Here is a 20889-nt window from a genome sequence, read left to right on the forward strand (position 1 = left end):
AACAATTATTCCCTTGTGTTTTTATACCCTTTCTTAAATTGTATCTAAACCCAAGAACAATAATAAAAGGTATATTACAAGGCACAATCTATTTATTCTCCAGCTCCGATTATTTTGTTTATTCAATGAAAAAAAGATTCTGATCACAGGAAATAATGGATCACTGTTTGCTAAAATATATCTTTGAATGATATGTTATTCTATATTTATTCTACATATTTATATGATGTCTTATTCTATATTTGTGATTTTTGTTTTGCTATTATTTGCATCTCTAACAAGGTAAATAATATAATTTGGATATTAAGGTTGCACACTGATTAAATGTTGCCATACAACACTACGAAATGAACTCTTTTGGCACAGCGCATGGAACGATGGCTGAGATGAAGGTTGAGCGTTAGTCTTATTTCTCTCTAGTAGATTGGGGATGTCTGTTTCTGCTTGTTTTGTTCTGCTAGCGGAGCAGCATCTAGGAAATGGCTGTAGATTAGAACAATATTTACCTTATAATTTTGCCCCCAAGGCTTTCCAAATACCATATAATCTTTGATGCCAATTGAAAACTAATTGAAAACAAAAGTCTCATATATTCAGAGCATGAGAGTATATGCAGGGTTTACAGCAAGCCTGACCTAAGTTATTAGCTGTACTACGATTACAAATTTATACAATAAAATACTACAGTATGCATATTTAAAGAAATCGTAAAATGTTAGAATGTAAATTACAGGAAAAGACCAATTGTTCCTTTTAGATGACCCAATTACTGACGTTCTATGTGATTCTCAGGCTTGTTTTAGCTCATATTTACAAAAATCCACAGAAAAAATGTCAAGATTCAAATATGGTGCATGGGTAAGGCTTCCACTGAAAAATCGGAGAATCTACTGCTTATGGGAGGATAATCTTTGAAGACAGTTTGATTGTGTCACCACATTAACCTTCCCTCTATTGTCTATGGATATCTGCATGCATAGACATCTAAATTTGTCTTTGCTTAATCAAGGCTGCAGAATCATAGAACTCTGAAGAATCAATGGTCTGATAACCTCATCCTAGGTGGTTGATTCATCTCCTAAATATCAATACTTAAAAAAAATAGAGAAAATATATGATTTAGTAACTTGATATTATTCTTGCATTGTTTCTGAATCCTGTCTAGAAGGGTAGCACGGTGGCTCAGTGGTTAGCACTCTGGCCTTTACAGCACTGAGTCCCAAGTTTGAATCTCAGCCCGGTCACTATCTGCATGGCGTTTGTGGGTTCTCCCTGTGTTTGCGTGGGTTTCCTCCAGGTACTCTGATTCCCTCCCACATTCCAAGAGCATGCAGTTAGGTTAACTGGCTTCCTCCCAAAAAATTGACCTTAGAATGTGGTAATGACATATGACTATGGTAGGGACAATAGATTGTGAGCCCCTCTGAGGGACAGCTAGTGACATGACTATGGACTTTGTGAAGTGCTGTGTAGTATGTCGAAGCTTTATTAATGTAATAATATTAGAGAATTCATTTTTTGTAGGCGGGGGACCAACTAACTGTCCTGGATGGAATATTAAATTCAAGCAGCACTAGAAGACCCAGCAGCCTTCAGTAGTTTTTGGAAGGAAAACTATTTCCATGCATATTGGTTTTCAACAAGCGTAACACAGAACTGTTTACATTTTCCTAGCAACATAAGACTTTTCCTGCATTCCGTCCTTGTTGGTCTTCATCTAGATGAGCACAAGGCTGGATTCCATCTGGCTTATGCCAAGCCCAGGCTCTATCTGGCAGCTAATGATCTAGGGGCTTTGTCTCCTTTTAGAAAAGGAAGCTTATTTAAATGAAGTCAATGGAATTCGAGTCTCCCAGCAGTAAATCACATCATCAGAAAGGTCAAAGTTCTGGTCAATTTCCAGACTAATGATGTTTAAAACAAATAAATACTTGCCTAATACAAGAAAAGCAGTCATAAATTTGAAAAGTTGCATACATCATACTGGAAGACCCAAAGTGGCAAAGAATAATAATGAAATGGAAAAACAAAAATGTAATATTGCTGAGGTTTCACTATAACCTTTTTTTAACAGCTTTGGTCTTGAGAAATAAAAGGTATTGAGGCATTAAGAGACTTTTCAGACCCCGGGTGTAAAACCGAGTGACTGGCAGCTCAGCAATTGCTGCTGGGTGGCAAGGAGAGGAAAACTGCACCGAGGGTAACCCGATTTGTATGTGGCTGTGGCTGTGGCACATATGTTTAAAGAACATGTTACATGTTAGATTGATTTTGGGGATCACACAGCGATCTGCTACAGCCACATGCAAAAAATTATTTCTAATATCTTCCATTCAATTGAATAGGAAATGTTGGGAGTGTGGGTGAGCATGTGCCGGAACCCTGTGGTTGACCATGGGCCCGAAATGTTCTCACAGCTAGAATTTAGTCTATATTGATTGTATATTGCCTTTCCTGTCCCCACCCTCCATTTCCTGAATATGCTAATGAAAAAATCTGAATCAAAATTATTAATATAATATATTACAGTTTATCAGTCCATACATGTGGTGGCTGTATTAGTTTCCTTTTTGCAGGTTTTTTTTTGTTTGTCAGCCCTGGCTTCTTTTCTGATTTGGGCTACAAATCTCTCATCCCCTAATTGCCTTTACCTAAGAAAACTATTGCAGCCACATCTAAGGACACCTTGCAATATAACACATTTCTGTTTTTGGATAAACTTAAATAGCTTCATTTTATTTAAAAAATTTAAAAAAGGAGATTATTATAAATGCCTGACAGGTTCTCTTTAAACCCTCACTATATGAGCATTTGACAGATTCTTTAAAAGCGCATACCTCACCCAGCCTGTAGTATTTAATAAGGATTTGTTTTTAGCCCAAAAAAGCCTTGTGACCAGATTTTCATTGTTTTACATCGCCGGGATTACCTTCAATCTGATTTTAATCACTCTTAATGACCAGTTATTTCAGCCCCAGCAAACCTGACTGCATTTACTACCAATTTTAGCTACCAGTTGGAAGGCGGCCCAAGGTTCCTTTTCAGCTGTCACCTGCCGGTACACTCTAGGTCGGTGACCCCGTGGCGGCACTGCATGCCTTTACTAAACAGTTCACACCATCCTCGCCTTTGTGTAAACCAACAGAAACTTTTGAACTTTTCTCTTGTAGTTTTATTGGCTGTCTGATATTGCACAATCATTTTGCTTTCATAAAGCTAAATTCCTGGGAATAGTTCATATTTTAAAGACCTTAGGGTCGTTCACACTGGAATATCGTGAATGATTCCCAACGCATGAAAACTAAGTTCTGCTTCATTTTTTGAATGCAATGCAAAGCAATGCACAGAGCCTATGTATATGCATTGCAGCACACTGTAGGTGTGCTCGGGGTTGGGCGCAACTAACTCTGCATTGCAATGTATATCTACAATGCATTACCATGCATTGCAGTTATATTTGTTATAAGCATGTCACCTTTCCTGGTGTGAGCAAGTTTCACTCACCCCAATGCTTGTATAAAAGTAATCGGTCCAGGTGTTTGCATAAAATTTCTCTTTTGTTTGGTTTACAATTCAGGAAAAATGCATGCAGTAGGCATGTTTCCAGGACTACATCTTCCAAGATCCTTTTGCATTGGGGCATGCCGTTCAGACACAAGGCAGGGGTAATGTTTTGCTAGAAAGGAAGCCAATGTATCCATATGGAGTGGGACAGTAAGGGAGTTCTGCATACTAGATTAACAACATTACTCTGGATGTCAATGCAGAAAATAGAAGTGGGTTAGCAGCCCAAACGGGAAATCAAGAGCACATTTCATGCAACGGCCCTGATTTATTAAAGCTCTCCAAGGCTGGAGAGAATACACTTTCATCAGTGAATCTGGGTGATAAAACAAACCTGGAATGGATTTGTTCAAAGTCATTTGATATTGGCTAGCAAATGTTTTGAATCCTGGACCAGATCCATTCCAGGTTTGTTGGATCTCCCAGCTTCTCTGTTAAAAGTGTATCCTCTCCAGTCTTGGAGAGCTTTAATAAATCAGACCCAATGTGTATTTTATTGCAGTACTAGCAAGGATAAACAAGGGGGAAATGTGCATATAAAGAACAGATCTTTTTATTTTGCCATGGAATGCACTTTAAATGGAATTATGGGAAAACATTGCTTTTTGTGAATTTATATGCCAGCGATATTTTTAAATCTCCTACATTAATTATCAAAGGAAGTGTGAGGATGCCAATGCTCTTCCCAGTGCTGGCCAGGTAATTACGCTCCGTGGCTGCACACAGGGAAAAGCTTTGGAAGTCTTTCTGTACAGTGCAGCGGGGTTGCTGAAACAACGCGAGGAGTACATTATAATTTAAAGTGCAATAAATGTTTTACAACTCCAACATTTTTAAAGCTTAAGGCCTACATTTTTTTGTAACCCGATCAGGGTTCACCTTGTTAAACCTTGTTTTATGTGAACGCTGGGTTTCACGTGCTGTTTCACTGGATTTGCAGAGTAATTGTTAATATCGCTTTTCACACTTGGTGTTGTTCAAAGGAATCTTTTTTTTTTTCCTATCGAAAACAGTGAGGGCGACGCATGACGGGTAACTGCTCCATATGTTATCCTGCTCGCTCCTCTCCCCCTCCTCGCTATAACAAGCATTTTATTAAGGATTTGAAACTCTGCAGAACGGGATAATTCAGCCGTTCAGAAAGCATGTGTTCTGTTTTACTACAAACACTTTCATTTCCTAGTTTTACAATGATTATTGTTATTACGCAGCATTGATACATTTAGATTTATACACGGCTATTTACAGTTCAAGGCTTCGACTTTCTGTTTTACCAAAAACAATCAGATGCTGAACTTATAAAGCAGTGAATGTGACATTCACCAAACACTGGTGGAGAATCTTCCAGGGCCATGTGTTTTATATGGCACTGACTGATTAACTATCAGGGAAAGTTTACTATGGAATATATTCTATAGGATTCTTTTAACTTATTATAAGGTTTTTTTTTTTTTTTGTAATACTGATTTCAGATTATATTCTGATAAGATTCCAACAGCTTCCTTTGAAAGTCCTATGAACTTTAGGGAGATTCTAAAAAAACACCATTCTCCATTCCTCTAATAAATGCGTTGGTGAAAAAACAAGACTACGGCTGCACCATTGACAAAGGAGTTCTTGTATCTCCTCCGGACATAATTACACTGTGATGACATGTATCACTCAACAGAAAGTTAAATGAACATCATTTAAAGTGAATACTTACCAGCTTTAGGTACATTAGTGGCATTGGACAGATACAAGCCATTCTTGTATAAGTAAAGTACCCTTTCAAACTGGGCAGCCGTTTCGTCTATTCCCCAGCGCAGTTCTCCTGAATAATGAAATAGATTTGTTATAGCAGAAGTCAGGGGCAGAGCAGGTTTTGGATCATTGTCATAACTAAATGTTAGCTGTGTGGTGCTGTCAGTATAATAGTGGAACTTTTATTTATACAATACTGAATACATTACTGGAACAAAATGTGACTTTAGGCTAGAATTATTTTTCCACATTGTGGTGACCTACAGTAACATGCGCTTCTGAGCAGCAGTGTCAGCTATCATGAAATGGAAGAAGAAATAAAAAGAAATGAAAATTAGATGGGAAAGGGAAGGGAAATATATTAAAGAAATGTCTGAAAAGGAAGGGAAGGAAAAGGGAAGAAATAAAGGACAGAAAGACAGAAATAAAGAAAGATTGCAGGAGAATGGAGGGGAAGCAGGAAGAAGAAAGGAAGGAAGGAGAGAAAGAAAGAAAGAAAGAAAGAAAGAACGAAAGAAAGAAAGAAAGAAAGAAAAATTTTGCAGGAGAATGGAGGGGAAGCAGGAAGAAGAGAAGAAAAAGAAAGAAAGAAAGAAAAGATAGGGGAAGAAAAGAAAAGAAGGAAAGAACAGAAATGGCAAGCGAGGGAAAGGGGGAGGAAGGAAGGAGAGAAGAGAAGGAAAAGAAAAGGGATGGGAAAGAGTCAGAAGGAGGAAAGAATGAAAGAATGAATGAATGACTGAAGCCAGGAAGGACGGAGCAGCGAGTGGAATGAAAGTAAGAAAAGGGATTCTGATGAGAAAGGAAAGAATGAAGAGAGGAAGGAGACAGATTTTGATGAGTGGAAAGGTTTAAAGGCCCATTAAACCTTACTGTAAAATGTTGAGAATTGATTCCAGGCGCAATAAAACAGTGCGTGATCACAGATTTACTATTTGTTTAGCTGGTGGAATTCTCAAAGCTATAACAACAGAGACTATTCCTGACCATCATACTTCAGAGAAGGTAAAATATTCTTTTTGGAAAATAAGTGATCTCTCTGTTGATGTCTGAATAAACCTCATCTGTAAGTTACAGATGGAACGCTCAAATTATTAAATGCTTCCAGTGGATTGGAGAACTGTAGCTCTAATGCAGTAGGAGACCTGTTGGACCCCTACGGAGAGGTCGCTGCTTACACACAGAAAGTAGCTTACCTTCATTGCAGCATGGTGGCCAGTAATAGGCTGCTTCACAATATCAGTGAATGCTTTACATGCCAAATATTCAACAAGACTGAACACTTTAACTGATCATAGGCTGATGACAGGGATAGATTGTCTACGTACCTGTGGCATTGACTATAGCATCCAGCAGAGGCCTCAGGGAGGATGGAGCACTGTGCGGTAAGAGATACGTAAAGAAAAATCTGCAGAAAGGAAAAAAAATCCACATTTAACAACATAAAACTGCTTGTTCTATAAGTGGCCCCGCTCATATAATTAGACTATTTAAAATAAAATTCCAAAGAGCAATAAGCTGCTCACCTCGTTCAGGAAACACAGCCATATATCATAATAAAAAATACATAACTGACCCTAATGTGGGAGCCTGGCACTGCAGAGACAAGGTCCGCTAGACACAAGGCTGCCTTGTAATCACCTGTAAATGCTCCATTAACACAGCCGCTCTCTGCAGAGCTCAGTGCATGGTGGCTATTTGCAGGGATGTCTGGCATGCGCCTGAAATTTATGGCACTTATATAACCGATGGAAGAACTTCTGAGTTCTGAGTGTGTTCTGCCAGCATTTCAGACCACTAGCGCCAGAGCTCTTGGAAAGGAATATCAAAATAATAATGAATTAAACAGTAGTAGGAAAATATAGAGCAGAAAACGTACCTGTAAGAGCCTAGGACTCTTCTAGAGAAAAGAGCTAAGCTAGCAGATTTCTTTTATTTTATCACTTTTGTACTTTTCTATTTGTATGAGATTCATCAATAGGCAGTGTGATGGTTATAGACTAACTCAGGCAAACTGCTAACTTTAAGGACTCTAAAGAAAATTAAAAGTATATATATATATATACATATATATATATATATATATATATATATATATATGTGTGCAAAAGCATTGCAAAAATTGTCAATATTGAACTGAATTTTAAAAAATGTTTTTGCAGGTGGTTGGTGGTGGCCGTGAAACATTTACTACATGCAGTGCCCAGGGGTGGTTTGTAGCCTTAGCCGTCTCCATAGACTTGATTTGAAACTGCCTATGCAAGATTTTTTGCAAGATTTTTTTCTTTTCAAGAAGTTGCAATACAAAAAAAAACAAAAAGTTAGAAGAAATCCATTCTGCTAGGTTTTTGCTGACGCTTGCAAACGCCTGCATTGAAGAGGCCGGACAGTTAGCGCTCCAGGGCACCTAGCCAGTAGGCACCCAAGACTAGTTAACGAAGTAGTAAAATACTGAAGATGTACAGATTGTTGAATGGCCACTATTTACTACTATACAGGAGAGCACAGAGGGGCACCATTGTCCCCTCTCCATAGAAGAGAAGTGTGCTGTGTCTACAGGGCTCATTCATTTATCTGTCACTGGAAACAATCAGCATCCATCGGATATCTGTATGAGACTTTAATCTGTGCCATCGATACTTAAGTTCAAAGATTCTGTTTATAGGACTAGCATGACACCCAGGGAACAAGCAGCTTCGTCAGTTGATCATGTAGCCATCACGATGGATCCAACGTTGGGCCACACATGTCAGAGGATTGTCGCCCGATACAAACAGTCATGCTCATCTTGGGTGAGAATCTAACATTGTACAGCAGTGGCCAAACGTTGATCCATCGTGATGGCTACATGATCAACAGACGGAGAACAACTGCTATCCAAGTCCAGGGAGAAGAGCACAGCTGGGTGCCGCTCACTCATTCTCTTCCCTCCCCTCTCCATCCGCCTATTAGTTTATCTGTCAGTCTTTGGCATAAATTGCACGTGTATGCAGCCATGTTCTAGTGGCTTCCATATTGCTCTCATGTCACGTTACCCATAATTATCAGCTAAACTCTGTTGTTTGCTTCAACAATGACCGCAGATATCTATTGTCCCTGTAATCCTTGTTTTCTTAACATTTTGATCCTCTTCTCAGGAGTTTTGATATACTTTAGTGTGCCAAGTAGCCCTCTAATCTTTTTACTAGCAGTCGGCTTGAAATGAATAAAGACTTTCCACGAGAAGTCCATTGGCTGCAGTTTATTTTCATCACGGCCTTTTACGTTTGCTGAAATCATCGTACTTTGATTAATGTGAAGTGTCATAAATCAGCACACACTGTCTGTCTGTTGAAAGGAGGAGAGGATCTTTGCCTCTGTAACGCTGAGCTTGCGGGCCTTTGTGAAAGCACAGATTTAGGGCAACAAGGAAAGCTTCTGTTAGTTCAAAGGGGATTGTAAAAACAAGGCAGATTAGGAGAGCCAGAAAAAGAAAAGTTCAAAAGGTCGAGCCTAAATCATGAGAGTTTAAAAGCACTTGTTGTAGGCTAATTTAAAGAGCCACTAGGCCTAAAAAAAAGACTGAGGCACACTTAGGGATCTATTTATAAAGCAGTGAATCTGACATTCACTGAAACATTCCGTGGTGGAGAATCAATTACTACTATTGAAAAACATGTACCTTTCTGCATCTGGGAATGTTGCGGTGAATGTCAGCTTTGTAAATAGACTCCTGAAAGGGTATGTGAACCTTACCATCAACCAATCTTATTGGCATCCTTTTGGGTTGCTAAATATAACATTGGAAGTGTTTTGTTATTTTTGTTTTTAATATGCAAAAAATACCCATTAATTTTTTTAGAATTCTTGTGAGCTGATACTAATTTAACCAAATAATTTAGGGTTTCATGATCCTTTTTTGGAATACCTGTATGCATTGTAGAGATTCCTCTTCTCATTCATATTTTGGCATCTGCCTTCAACAGAGCATGGCAGCGTAAAGTTTCTGGCCGGGAACTCCATGAAACAATTGTCGTTGCTAGAACAAGGCGTCTCGTCCATGCTGGCATCATCCAAATCTGTTACTTTCAATTCACCGTCAATGACCACAAACTGACGGGGACGAAAATCCAACAGGGTTATAGAGCCCAGAGGGGAGTGTGCCAAGTAGTGTAATAGCCGAACCAAGCTCAGGCAAATCTGTGTATGAAGGAAGAAAAATTATTCTTAGTCTAATATTCTGAAATACCATGTGATATAGTAATAAAAGTCTACTCTTGCCAAAAGAAAAAAACAAAGTCTCTAGAGTAATTTAAATCTGGGACTGAAAGTAAATTTGTAGTGGGCTCGGGTGCCATGGCCAAGCTACCTTCCCTGCTGGACCTAACTTGCCCAGGGATCTGTGCCCACCATGCAGCTCGCTTCTCCTCTCTACTGTCCTTTGTAGTCCTGGGAATGGGCATGGGCTCCCTGGACAATCTAAGAGATTCAACAAAAGCTGTCTGGGACACTCCTACGACCACTTGTGACCGGCCCGCTGTCTCCCTGCCCTCACTTGTCCAGGGTCACATGAGAAGGGTCACGAAGCATCACTTACCCGGAATCTGTCTTCCCAGGAGGACTGTAGCAGTTGTATCATCTCCAGAGGGGAGCCCAGCTCTGTGATAGTAGTCAGGGTGTCAGATATGTCATTGCTGTCCTGGTAGCAGTAGCCATGTAGCTGAAACCAGAGAAATATACAGCTCAGACCGCATGAATGTTCCAAACAACACCGTGCAAATAAAAGATTAATTTTTTGCATAGGCAATTTTTTAGGAAATGGTTAAAGCTTAAGCTTTGCCTTCTATGCACCTTATCAAGACATTGACATTTTAAAGTAAAATCTTTCTGCTTTACCTAAATTCATGAATTTTGACCTATCCTTGGTTTCAAGCAATTTAGAGTTTGGGTAAATCTTGTTTTTTTAACTGGTATGCTGCCGTTCACATAAAATAAAGACTTCACATCATTTCAATAGCTGAGCTCAAGGATAATTCTGCCATATATATGTAAACTGAGACTTTTTTCCTGTAAACTTCGTCCTGTTTCTCTCAAAGCAATTTTACAGCAATACAGTGGACAACATATGAGAGTTTAATGTTCTCTCATCCACAGGAAACAGGTTGTGTAAGAACTGTTGGTGTGTCTTATCGGCACAGCATCTGCCTATAAAACACTGAACAGCAACATATAAAACAGCAAACACACAGGAAGATAAATATCCTGTAGGACGGTATAAATATAATGACAAACTGTGCTGAGATTGTAAGCAGAGTGACAATGTAATGTATTTGTATAAATACTGGTAAAGCCTAACTCTGAGCATGAATAAAATAAATCACAATGGACCTGATTTATTAAAGCTCTATAAGGCTGGATAGGATACACATTTATCAGTGAAGCTGGGTGACACAGCAAACCTGGAATGGATCTGGTCCAGGAGTGATACCATTTGCTAACAAATAGCAAGTAACTCCAATACAGGTTTGCTAGGTCACCCAGATTCACCACTGAAAGTATAGTCCTGGAGAGCTTTAATAAATCAGGCCAAATCATTTTGGTGTACTGGGGATGATCTGATATAGAATAATAATACATGGTTCTGGCAGTATTCCTATGGTTTTGATGTCTGGTCCCCATTCTCTGCACCTGAAAAGGCACTGTCAAACATGGATGGTTTATTGGATTGATTTATTTGTATAACTTCTGCACAAGGCAAATAAAAAGTAAAAATTTTGAGAGGGGGTTCTTTTCCCTACATCATCCTGACCTGGCCAATCAAGATGGCCAAAGATACGAACGAAGATGAAATGAAGGAAAAGGATGGCGGCGTCTGTTACAGAGCAGGGACAAAAAAGTATTACCTGGGTTTAGTTACACTTTAATTAATTCAATGATAGCTCAGTTTGTAAAAACGGCTTAAGCAAACTTTAAAAAAATTTTCTAGCACACAGTTGGAGAGATGAAGTCACCAGAGCGTCATCCCATTTACTAAGTGAAATATCACTTGCAAGGTCGTAATTCACTTTGCTATGTGAGCAGTCTATATCCCCTTAGTAAATCAGCCCCATAGAATTTGCATTGTAAGACAGGAACAGTTCAAATCAGAAAGTGAAAGCTGTAGAGAAAAAATATGGCTTACTTATTGTGTACATTTATATTTAAAATTATACATAGAAATATTTTTTTAATTTTTACCAATGTAGATCATAATGATAATATACATAAAGCTGATTTAACTGAACCAAGTTATAATGTAGGTTTACAGTTGAATGCAGGCACCATATTAAAGAAATGTATAGCTCTGTGAAATACGTGACTGTCATCTGACACCAGGGCAATAATGATCTGACCGGTCATTAATATTACCCCAGCTCAGACGAGAAGCACAAGCCTACATTGGACTGTCTGCACAATGTCATACAGCAGCCTACAACTCAAGTACTGTCTGGTAGGATCGCTCCAGTGTTTGCAATGTCTGCTCTTGTCTCCATTGTGCATGAGCTTCTTCAGACACTGTTGTGTTAATCCATATTCCAAGGGTTGCATTTTGTCGGTGACAGATAATACAAATTGGTTATCCGCTTTGATTTTCCAGGGGACAAGTTATTGTTCCACAAGTCTAGCAGCCCCCATAGCATGTCAGTTCAGCATTCCACATTACCGCAAATTAAAGTGACATAGCTGCCCTTTCCTGACAACCAAATGCAGAGGTCAGTCTCAACACAAAGGCGGACAAGCCTTCCGAACAAAACACAAAATAGACTCTATTATTAAGTTGTCATCGCTTTCTAAGTATATGTAAACTATGAAATCCCGTGCTGCACTAGCGCAGAGTAACCAAAAAAAGATTCTGTCAGTTTCATCTGACTTATTGACTTAGTCATACGCGTTGGATAAATAAATGGAGTGGGGCTAACGGGGCTGGTTTGGTTTGGGAATTGGATGAAAATCTACAAGCAAACCTTATTTAGTCAGAAAACTATCCAGTATTTACAAAGAAGTGTGTACATCGAATTCTCTACCCATCCATCCGCCATGGAAAACTACAAGTGGTGGATGCAGATTGTTAGGAGAACCTGACTCACAGTTTATATTATGTATCTTTGTAGCTAATTGCAATGCCAGAGTATAATTGAAGATTGTTTATACAACAAGGCAAAATAAGATTAAATCAATTGAAGTTATTTAAAAGCAGCCCCTGGCTGTGCATGAGTTTATTATTCGAATAATGTAACACATTTTCAAGATGTCTGAAAAAATCTGGGTTAAAGTATATCCAAAGTTAACTTTTTATTTGGTTTTTGGTTGAGTGGTGAAAGATCAGAATGCTTTTTTGCTCAAAGGTAAAAGATAATATTAAAGCTAAACTTTTAATAAAGTTACTTCATAATAATTTCAGCTGAATAAAACTTATGCAGACTCTTACTATTGGTTTGGTACTGTTTGTTTAAGTTTTTTCACCTTGACTTGTCCAACTGGAGACACCTTGAATCGAGGGAGCAACCTCACCAATGCTCATGATCTCCACATATTCAACTGGTTTTCTTCAAATACATTGATATAAAAAGAGAGACAAACTATTGAATAAAGTTTCTATATTATATCAGAGGATTAAAATTCATGCAGACTCTTTTATCATTGCTTTGGTGCCCTTATTACGTCTTTCACCTTTGGACTTCTAGTCTAGGTTCCTCAGCTAGGGACAACTTGATTCATGAGAGCAGCCTCAGCATAGCTCCACGTGTTCAACTGGTTTTCTTCAAATACATTGATGTATTAAGAGGGACAAACCATGTATTAAAATTACTTCATTATAGTTCCAGCTGATTAAAACGAATGCAGACTCTGTTACTATTGGTTTGGTGCTCTTATTACGTCTCTCACCTTTGGACTTCTAGTCTAGGTTCCCCAGCTTGGGACACCTTGATTCATAAGAGCAGCCTCCATGTGTTCAACTGGTTTTCTTCAATATATTGACATGAACAATCTCTTGAGGTTGCACAAAAAAAAAATAGAAGCTCATTTGTAATAGAGAGAAAATATTGCAGCCCATTTTATTCCTATAAATTGGTCTGTGATATTTAACCACCAAAACCCCATAGGGTTCAATGGAGCAGAAAGAGGTCCATGGTTCCTAGGTTGGAGAAGAACGGGTCATGTCAATTAGCTCTTTTCCCGTCATTCATTTGTGTTGATCTAAGTTGGGTTCAGAATCCTGAACTCAAATCAAACACATCTCTGTGTTTTTTACATTTAAGTTACTTTTTTATCTTAAAATGGTTCATGGTTGTGATGCAGTCATACCACTGCTTTTTAAATGGGCCCTTTAGATGCGAAATGTATGAAGACATCTACTGTTAAAGCTGTTAAACGTTTTTACGGCTCTTACCGTTCCTTCGCTGTTTTTAGAAGTATTTACACAGAACATGGAAAATATATAGAATGTAAAGAAAGTGTAACACCAACATGGAGCACATAAAAATTTACTGGATAGCTAATGGATTTCCATGTCTGTACATTAACCAGCCAACGTCATAAAAGAACAAAAACACATATGTCATAAAATTCTGTCTAAACATAAGAAAATCTGATAAAAAGGAACACACTTTCAAGTGGAATGCTTGATATCAGAATTAAATATTTAAACCAGGCCACGGAAGATGAGATTTTTACAAGAGATGTTACAGATTTGTACATAGCTTGGAATACTGGTTAGTCTATGAGTTTAAACAGAGCAAAATTCAAAATGTTTTGTTTTCTAGTTTTAGACAGAGGACCTGATTTATCAAGGCTCCCCAAGGCTGGAGAATATAGACTATCGTGGGAGAACCTAGGTAATGATGCAAACTTGAAATGGATTACCTAAAAATCATTTGCTTTTACATGGCAAATTTTTTTTTAGCTCTGGACCAGATCCATTTCAGGTCTTTACCATTCATGGAGAGATTTATTAAATCAGGCCCAGAGTGTGCAGTGGATATAATAAGTAGATAAATAAAAGAGGAATACACACAGAATTAAAGACATCATGGTAATTTCAACCCCTCACTATCAAAACTATGATCTGTATGGATTGCAAAATCCATAATGGATGGGGCTAATGCATGGAAGCAATATGCTGCATATGCATGTCTGGCCAAATCCAGTAAAGCAGACATACATTTAGAGTTTTACATACTTAGGAAGGTATTATGGAAGATGGGTAGGATTGTTCGAATGTATATATGCATACCCTTCATACCAGTCCCATGGTGTTTCAGGTTACTTGAGCTAAGGGTTTATGGCATTGAACTTGGGTGCTTACATCAACAAATTTAAAAAGTGAATGTTGATGTTGGCACTTAAAGAACAAGCTGTTGCAAGTCTATACCAAGGTACGTTAGGGTTTATCAACACCTATTTTTTCCAGCCTATGGCATAAATTTGAACTAAAAATCAGGCAAGCTATGGACCTAAAATTTAGGTTCCAAAAGCTTAATCCTTGCATAATTGTCCAGGTTAAAGTTTATTGCAACATGTAAAGTTTACTGTAATATCATTCTGTCTTTTTTATCTAAAGACAAAATTAACCACTGATATGAGCTTATCTTGCTGTCCTGTTTATTTTATCTCTGAACATTTCAGCTCTCTGTTGGTTCTGTCCTTGTGTACAAGTTCCCTTTCCTCTCCCATCCTCATTCTTGGCTCCTAACTCAATAGATTGGGCTTCTCTTTCCGGGACATGTGTATCTGTCAGTGCTTTCATCTGTAATCACAGACACCGTGCTCTCTCATGCTGTACAGGCCCTGACATCCAATGCCCTCCTCCCACCTCCAAATACTTTCTGGGGCTGCCGATTGCCAGAGATTCTCACCATGCCAATTTTTCGCAAATGCCACGCGTGCTAGGCTGCGTTTTTCTATTTTTAGACTTGCTTCAAATGACATGGAGATTTTGTTAATTGCTTTGATATAAAAAAACAGATCAGTTTATTTCTCTGCTAATAAAATCCCTAAGGACACCTTTACCAATGTTTTTATTGATACAAACTCAACTTCAAGCCTGTCATATGCAGAAACTGTCCTATTTTCCATTTTAAGTATGTCCTAATAGCAAAACTAAGTGTAAACCAGGGTATTTCTACACTTTTACCTTTTTATAGAATCTTCAATTTCATTGATTTATAATATATATATTTTATATAATGAAAAAAATAGTACAATACTATACAAACACACACACACATATATATATATATTTATATAGCACTTTGAAATATTCTACTTCTGCAGAGTCCTGACTCCTGAATAACAAATTTGTCACATTGAAAAAGTAAATCAATTTCCATGTTTGTGTTTCAGATGTGTTCTTAGCTGTTTAGCTGGATTTGCTGTGTTTTTATAAAGTTTGCATTTGCCTGAAACAGCCATTTGAAGGCTGAAGCAAAAGGAACGGGTTAACACTTTGTCTCACTAGCAAAAAGCATTGCAGATCTAATTGTGGGAATGCTTAGTTTTATAAGCATGTCATAACATTTGATGGACAATTACTGCAAAACACAAACACATCATTTTGCCAGGAAATCTACTCCAGCGGCTTGTATGCAGGTCAGAGGCAAGGTGCGGGGAACACAAGATAAGTACGGGGTGAAAGGTGCTTATACCTGCAGGTGCACTAACATTCCAGGTGGTGTGAAAGTTTGTCTCATGTAAGTCAATTACCTTCATCTGTCAAAGGGCCACAGGTGCAGCACTTTGCAAAACTAATCTGAAAAACAAAAACTTGCAGAACATGCATCTATTTTAAGCAAATCCTTGTGACCTTGGAATGTAGCGGAAGGGGGATTCTTAAGAATCCTGGTACGCCAAACAAGCAAGAAGCAACCCGATTTCTTATGATAGAGGTGTCTCCATTCCTGCCATACATAGTTAACCATGGGCTACAAAGTCTGATGAGTAACTTAGGTGGCCAATAGGTAAATGAGAAGAGTGGAAATAGGTAGGTCATGTCATATGAGAGATCTGGTCTCCAGAGCGAAATCACTTACTAGAAAATCTAGGCAGGAGTCCAAAGCCCAGTAGATGTCTATGGGGGACCATTTACAGCACTATTCTTCTTCTACAACCATTGCAAATGGTCAAAGCTGTGCACCTGGCTGTCAACTTACAAGGGCCCTGGTATCTGATGGGATGGGCTATGCCAGTACAGGCAATTCAAATGGGGGTCTTTCCTGTGCATATCATAATTTATATCAATGGCGATCAAATAAAATGGGGGTTTAGAGTTTCTTCCTTAGCCTAGGACCCAATTTGTTTTTTAAGTCTTTATTTTTACTTTATGTGAAATGCAACCCAAGGAAAACTGTCTATGCCTCATCACTCATCCAGCATGACATGGAGAACAGTCCAGCATCTAATGCAATACTCTTTTAGTATCTCAAACACAATAGAGTATTTCTTAATAGGAAAAATTATTACATCGGTTGAAGGAGCCTCCCAGCATTGCCAAAAAAAGCAGATTTATTAAAATGTGTTGAAAAGCCTCTCTGAAGCATCAAGCTTCTCGTAATTCTCTAACATCCAAATGAAAGACACCAATTACTGCATAATGGTGACATTTATGTTAGAACCAGGAAAGGGGGGGTTTTATAAATTGACCAGACAGATGTCCACTTTAATCCAGAACACCTATACAAAAGGTAACTCTATATGGCTGGAAGGTTTGTTGTGTATAATATACATATATTTTTATTAATATTAAATTCTATTCGAAGTGAACAGATTTTTATAGCATTCCCTATAATTCAGCTATTGCATATTCCCATATAATTAAGCAATGCATTCCCTATGTAGCTTAACAGATTGAACAGTATACCCTGCCACTAGTGGACACTTTGCAGAGTTAGACATTTATAGTGGCACTACCTGAATAAAACATTGCAGGGAGGTATTTATTTTTTTAAATATGTTTTTAATTTTTTTTATTTGTGGTAGAAATGAATGCTTAATGCAAAATGTTACAAGCCAAGAAGATGGGACAATAATTTGTTTAAATAGTGGTGTTAAAGTAGTTACAGTTTATCAAAGTGTATAATACTATGATACATTTAAAAGCCATCTAGTGAAGTTTGGAGTATAATAAAGACCTTCTGTAATGCTTATGAATATTTCAAAGCCCTTTGTATGTCTTTTTCTAAGATCCTTTGAGAACATGTAGAAGGCTTTATATGTCCCGTCTGACAAAAAAAGGCTTCCACTTTCTACTTAAAATTTGTTGTGTCTTTGGGTCTCTTTGGGCAGAAGAAGAGACAGACAGGATGGCAGTGGTCATTGGTGTTTGCTAGCACCGAAGGATGACCAACCTAGAGATATTTCTGCCATGATGTGCAATTATGTTGGATATGCTTGTACATTATGGTGCCTGGGTTTAGGACATTTGGCTTTGGTATTTGGAGGGCCCAGAATGATTTCTGTCCATGGTAATAGCACAGAAGTTTATTCAATCCGGCACAAATGAGTGCCAAGAATGTGCATAGGGCTGTGAAGGCCTCTTCTGCAAAAGAACCTTCTTGCCCACTTTTTAATTTTTTTTAGGCTTTCAAGTTCTTTATTTTAAAACTATGGAAAAGCAGACATGCAAAAATGTAAACCTCACACAAACCATAATTTTAAGGAAATGCTGCAATGCAATGCACTCACTAAAATTAACCTTTAATCTTCTCTTTTTAAGTGGAAAATGGTGGCAAAGCCGATAATTATATATATATATATATATATATATATATATATATAATTAATCAGGTATATTATATACATTCTGCTCTTATATAAAGTTGATTATTGGAGCAGTCAGTGCTGCATTGTTCAGTCCACCAGGAGGTTAAAAATGTTTCTTTTTCTTTCTTTTTTTTTTAATCCGAAACATGAGCTCAGAAATGACCATTTATCTTTCAAGTGGGTGAAACAAAAGTTTTGTCTGACAGAATATATGATACATAGCAACTGGAAGGCAATTAGTGAATGACTCAGCCTTGTGTTAAAATAAATCAGTGACCCAAATCCCCCTTCTTTTCCAAATGCCCCTCATTATTAAATCTGCTTTAATGAACAACCCTCCAGACCAAATACATTTCCATCTTAATGGGAGCGCACCTGCCCATCTCAAAAGCTTTTCAGAAAAGGAATTTAAGTCACTGGAGCAATGGCAAGAAAAAGTTGCATCTATGAAGAAAGAAAGATATTCCGACATTGATTTTAAAATGAATGAGTTACAGACTTTACTTTGCCTTTTGCGATGCTGAAAATGATAGAAATGTTCCACATAATCACAAAGTTGGTAATTCTTCCTGTATTTTACAGTACGGGACTGAGACAGGTTACAGGATAATGTGTTCTAATTCATTTTATTTTGACAGAAGGAAGTACGGGACATGCTGAGTTAGCAAAAACATTGAGCGTAGAATTCTTCACTTTATGCTTTTTGGTGTGACTCCTTGTGAGATGTTAGTAGGGATTTCTTACACTCATGTAGACGTTATCATCATTTGAGCAGCCAGTGGATGTGATTTTTATGAGCGCTAAACTCATTTGCAAAAGCCCCAAGCTGATAAAACAAGGGCAGTATTATCTGTGGGTCTGGGCTTATTTAAGTGGGTGATGGTGAATATTCGCCAAGATAAGAGGTGTCTTCTGAAGACATAGATAAGCACATTATCCTGCTGGTTTCCTAAGGGAGGAAGTTTCTTTTTTTTTATAATGTAAACTTGTGCACACCTTGATCGCCCAAAAAAGAAACACATGTCAAATGTTCTCATCTCTGACCTGTCCCTCGCCTAAAAGATAAAGTTGGCTCTGTGGTTCAATGGTAATACTTTGAAAAGTTCTAAATAATGACCAATGTCATTCAATCCAGTACCTTTGAGCCTGGGCTAGAGGACTCAGGGACATCACATGACTGGACACAGGAAATTATGGCAAATTTAAAATAATATTTGCAAGGGACATGGAAGTTACTATTACCATTTGGGATAATACTCGTTCTGCAAAATACAGAATTTTATTTGAGAAATGCAATTCTGTAATGGTGCATCTGAATGTCATCTGGTGTATAAAGCCAACTCCGAGATATACACAACTCTGCCGCACAGCATAGCCCTACCTGGCAATGCAGAAGACTTCTTTTTGTCTGGTCTAGTCCCTCCCTCTGTGATTGTGATTGGACAGTGAAAGGAAAAGCAGAAGACTGATAAACTCATTAACTCTTCAACTCTGCAGTCTCCTTCTGATATCATGCATTAGAACTCGCTGCTTGTGTTGCTTCTTGCTTTCCCAAGTCAAATACAAGTACATTTACTGTGGATAATTATTACAGAGCTGTATGAAACTGTATTTGTAATTTATTTTTTATTCTTCTTTAGGTTCTGCTTTACGCTAGTTCTATTCATTTAAGTAGAAGTAAAATTGTTGCTTTTTTTTACATTGGAAACATCTGATCCACATGGGTTCCTCTTGACAGAAAGCATCAGGTGGCAATTTTCTATGATTTAACGCTAGCAGAGATAACATTATTTGGTATATAAATTTATTACACTGGATCAGCAAAAAAAAAAAAAAAAAACCCTTTAGAATTCACTCTCTATAAGTTAAGGGCCAGCACCATACAAAACGAATCTCTATCTGTCTGCTGTCACTGACAGTGATCTATGAATACATAAACAGTTTATTCTACATAATACACAGACCATAAATCAAGCTCATTTCTCGTACATATTCTAAAACTACAAGTCACAAAAGTTACTAATAACAGGGAATTTATATAAAACACAAAATATAGAGACATATAAACAAATGAATCCAAAAAGTTACTGTTATGTTAACTGAAAAACTGCTTTTGAAATATTTGGCCTGCCGATTTTTTGGGTATATTATTATTATTATATTTTTTGTAGTTTGCTATATTTCATTTAAGAATTTCTAGAGACCTTAAGAAACTTTTAAAACGTTTGCCTTCTAAATGCAAGTGATTGAAAAATGCTACATAGAAAATACCAGATTGAATATTGAGGTAGGGACATTAGATTGTGAGTTCCTTTGAGGGTCAGTTAGTGACATGATTATGGACTTTGTAAAACGCTGCGTAATATGTTGGCGCTATATAAATACTATGTAATAATAATATTAATAATTTTGAATAAGCAGGAATTAAATATGAACCCCGAACTTTAGATGTGTTTGTATTTTACATTTTTTTAATATAATTGCATAAAATTCACTTTAAATGTGTGTCCAGGGGTGACTATTGAGTATAAGAAATGAACAGGAGTTGGAGAATCTTCTCCAATAAATATTATCTATGCAGAAACAAAAATACAGAGGACCCTTAGATCCCTTAGCAAGGTATAAAAAACAGTTTGTTAATGGTTCCATAGAAATTCAATAAACTATTCTGAGAAATCTGAAATCTAGTAATGATTTTATTACCTATAGAAACAAAAACAATGTTAATTGTACTAAATATTCCAGTTTTGTAGCTGGAACATCCACATCAGGAAAATAATGAGAGACAAAGACAGCAATCTTGTG

General features: G+C 37.5%; 1 protein-coding gene across 1 annotated transcript in view; it reads right to left on the reverse strand.

Annotated features, from left to right (window-relative positions):
- The window catches only part of PKDCC (protein kinase domain containing, cytoplasmic), a 41253-nt gene that overhangs the window by 11115 nt on the left and 9249 nt on the right, over positions 1-20889 (reverse strand). Inside the window, exons 2-5 of the mRNA XM_072409792.1 lie at positions 9884-10006; positions 9215-9486; positions 6636-6715; positions 5270-5377 (exon numbers count right to left, since the gene is read on the reverse strand). Of these exons, the coding sequence (XP_072265893.1) occupies positions 5270-5377; positions 6636-6715; positions 9215-9486; positions 9884-10006 (583 nt within the window). The remainder of the gene's footprint in view (positions 1-5269; positions 5378-6635; positions 6716-9214; positions 9487-9883; positions 10007-20889) is intronic.

The sequence above is a fragment of the Pyxicephalus adspersus genome, chromosome 4, assembly GCF_032062135.1.
Source record: "Pyxicephalus adspersus chromosome 4, UCB_Pads_2.0, whole genome shotgun sequence".
Lineage (NCBI taxonomy): Eukaryota > Metazoa > Chordata > Amphibia > Anura > Pyxicephalidae > Pyxicephalus > Pyxicephalus adspersus.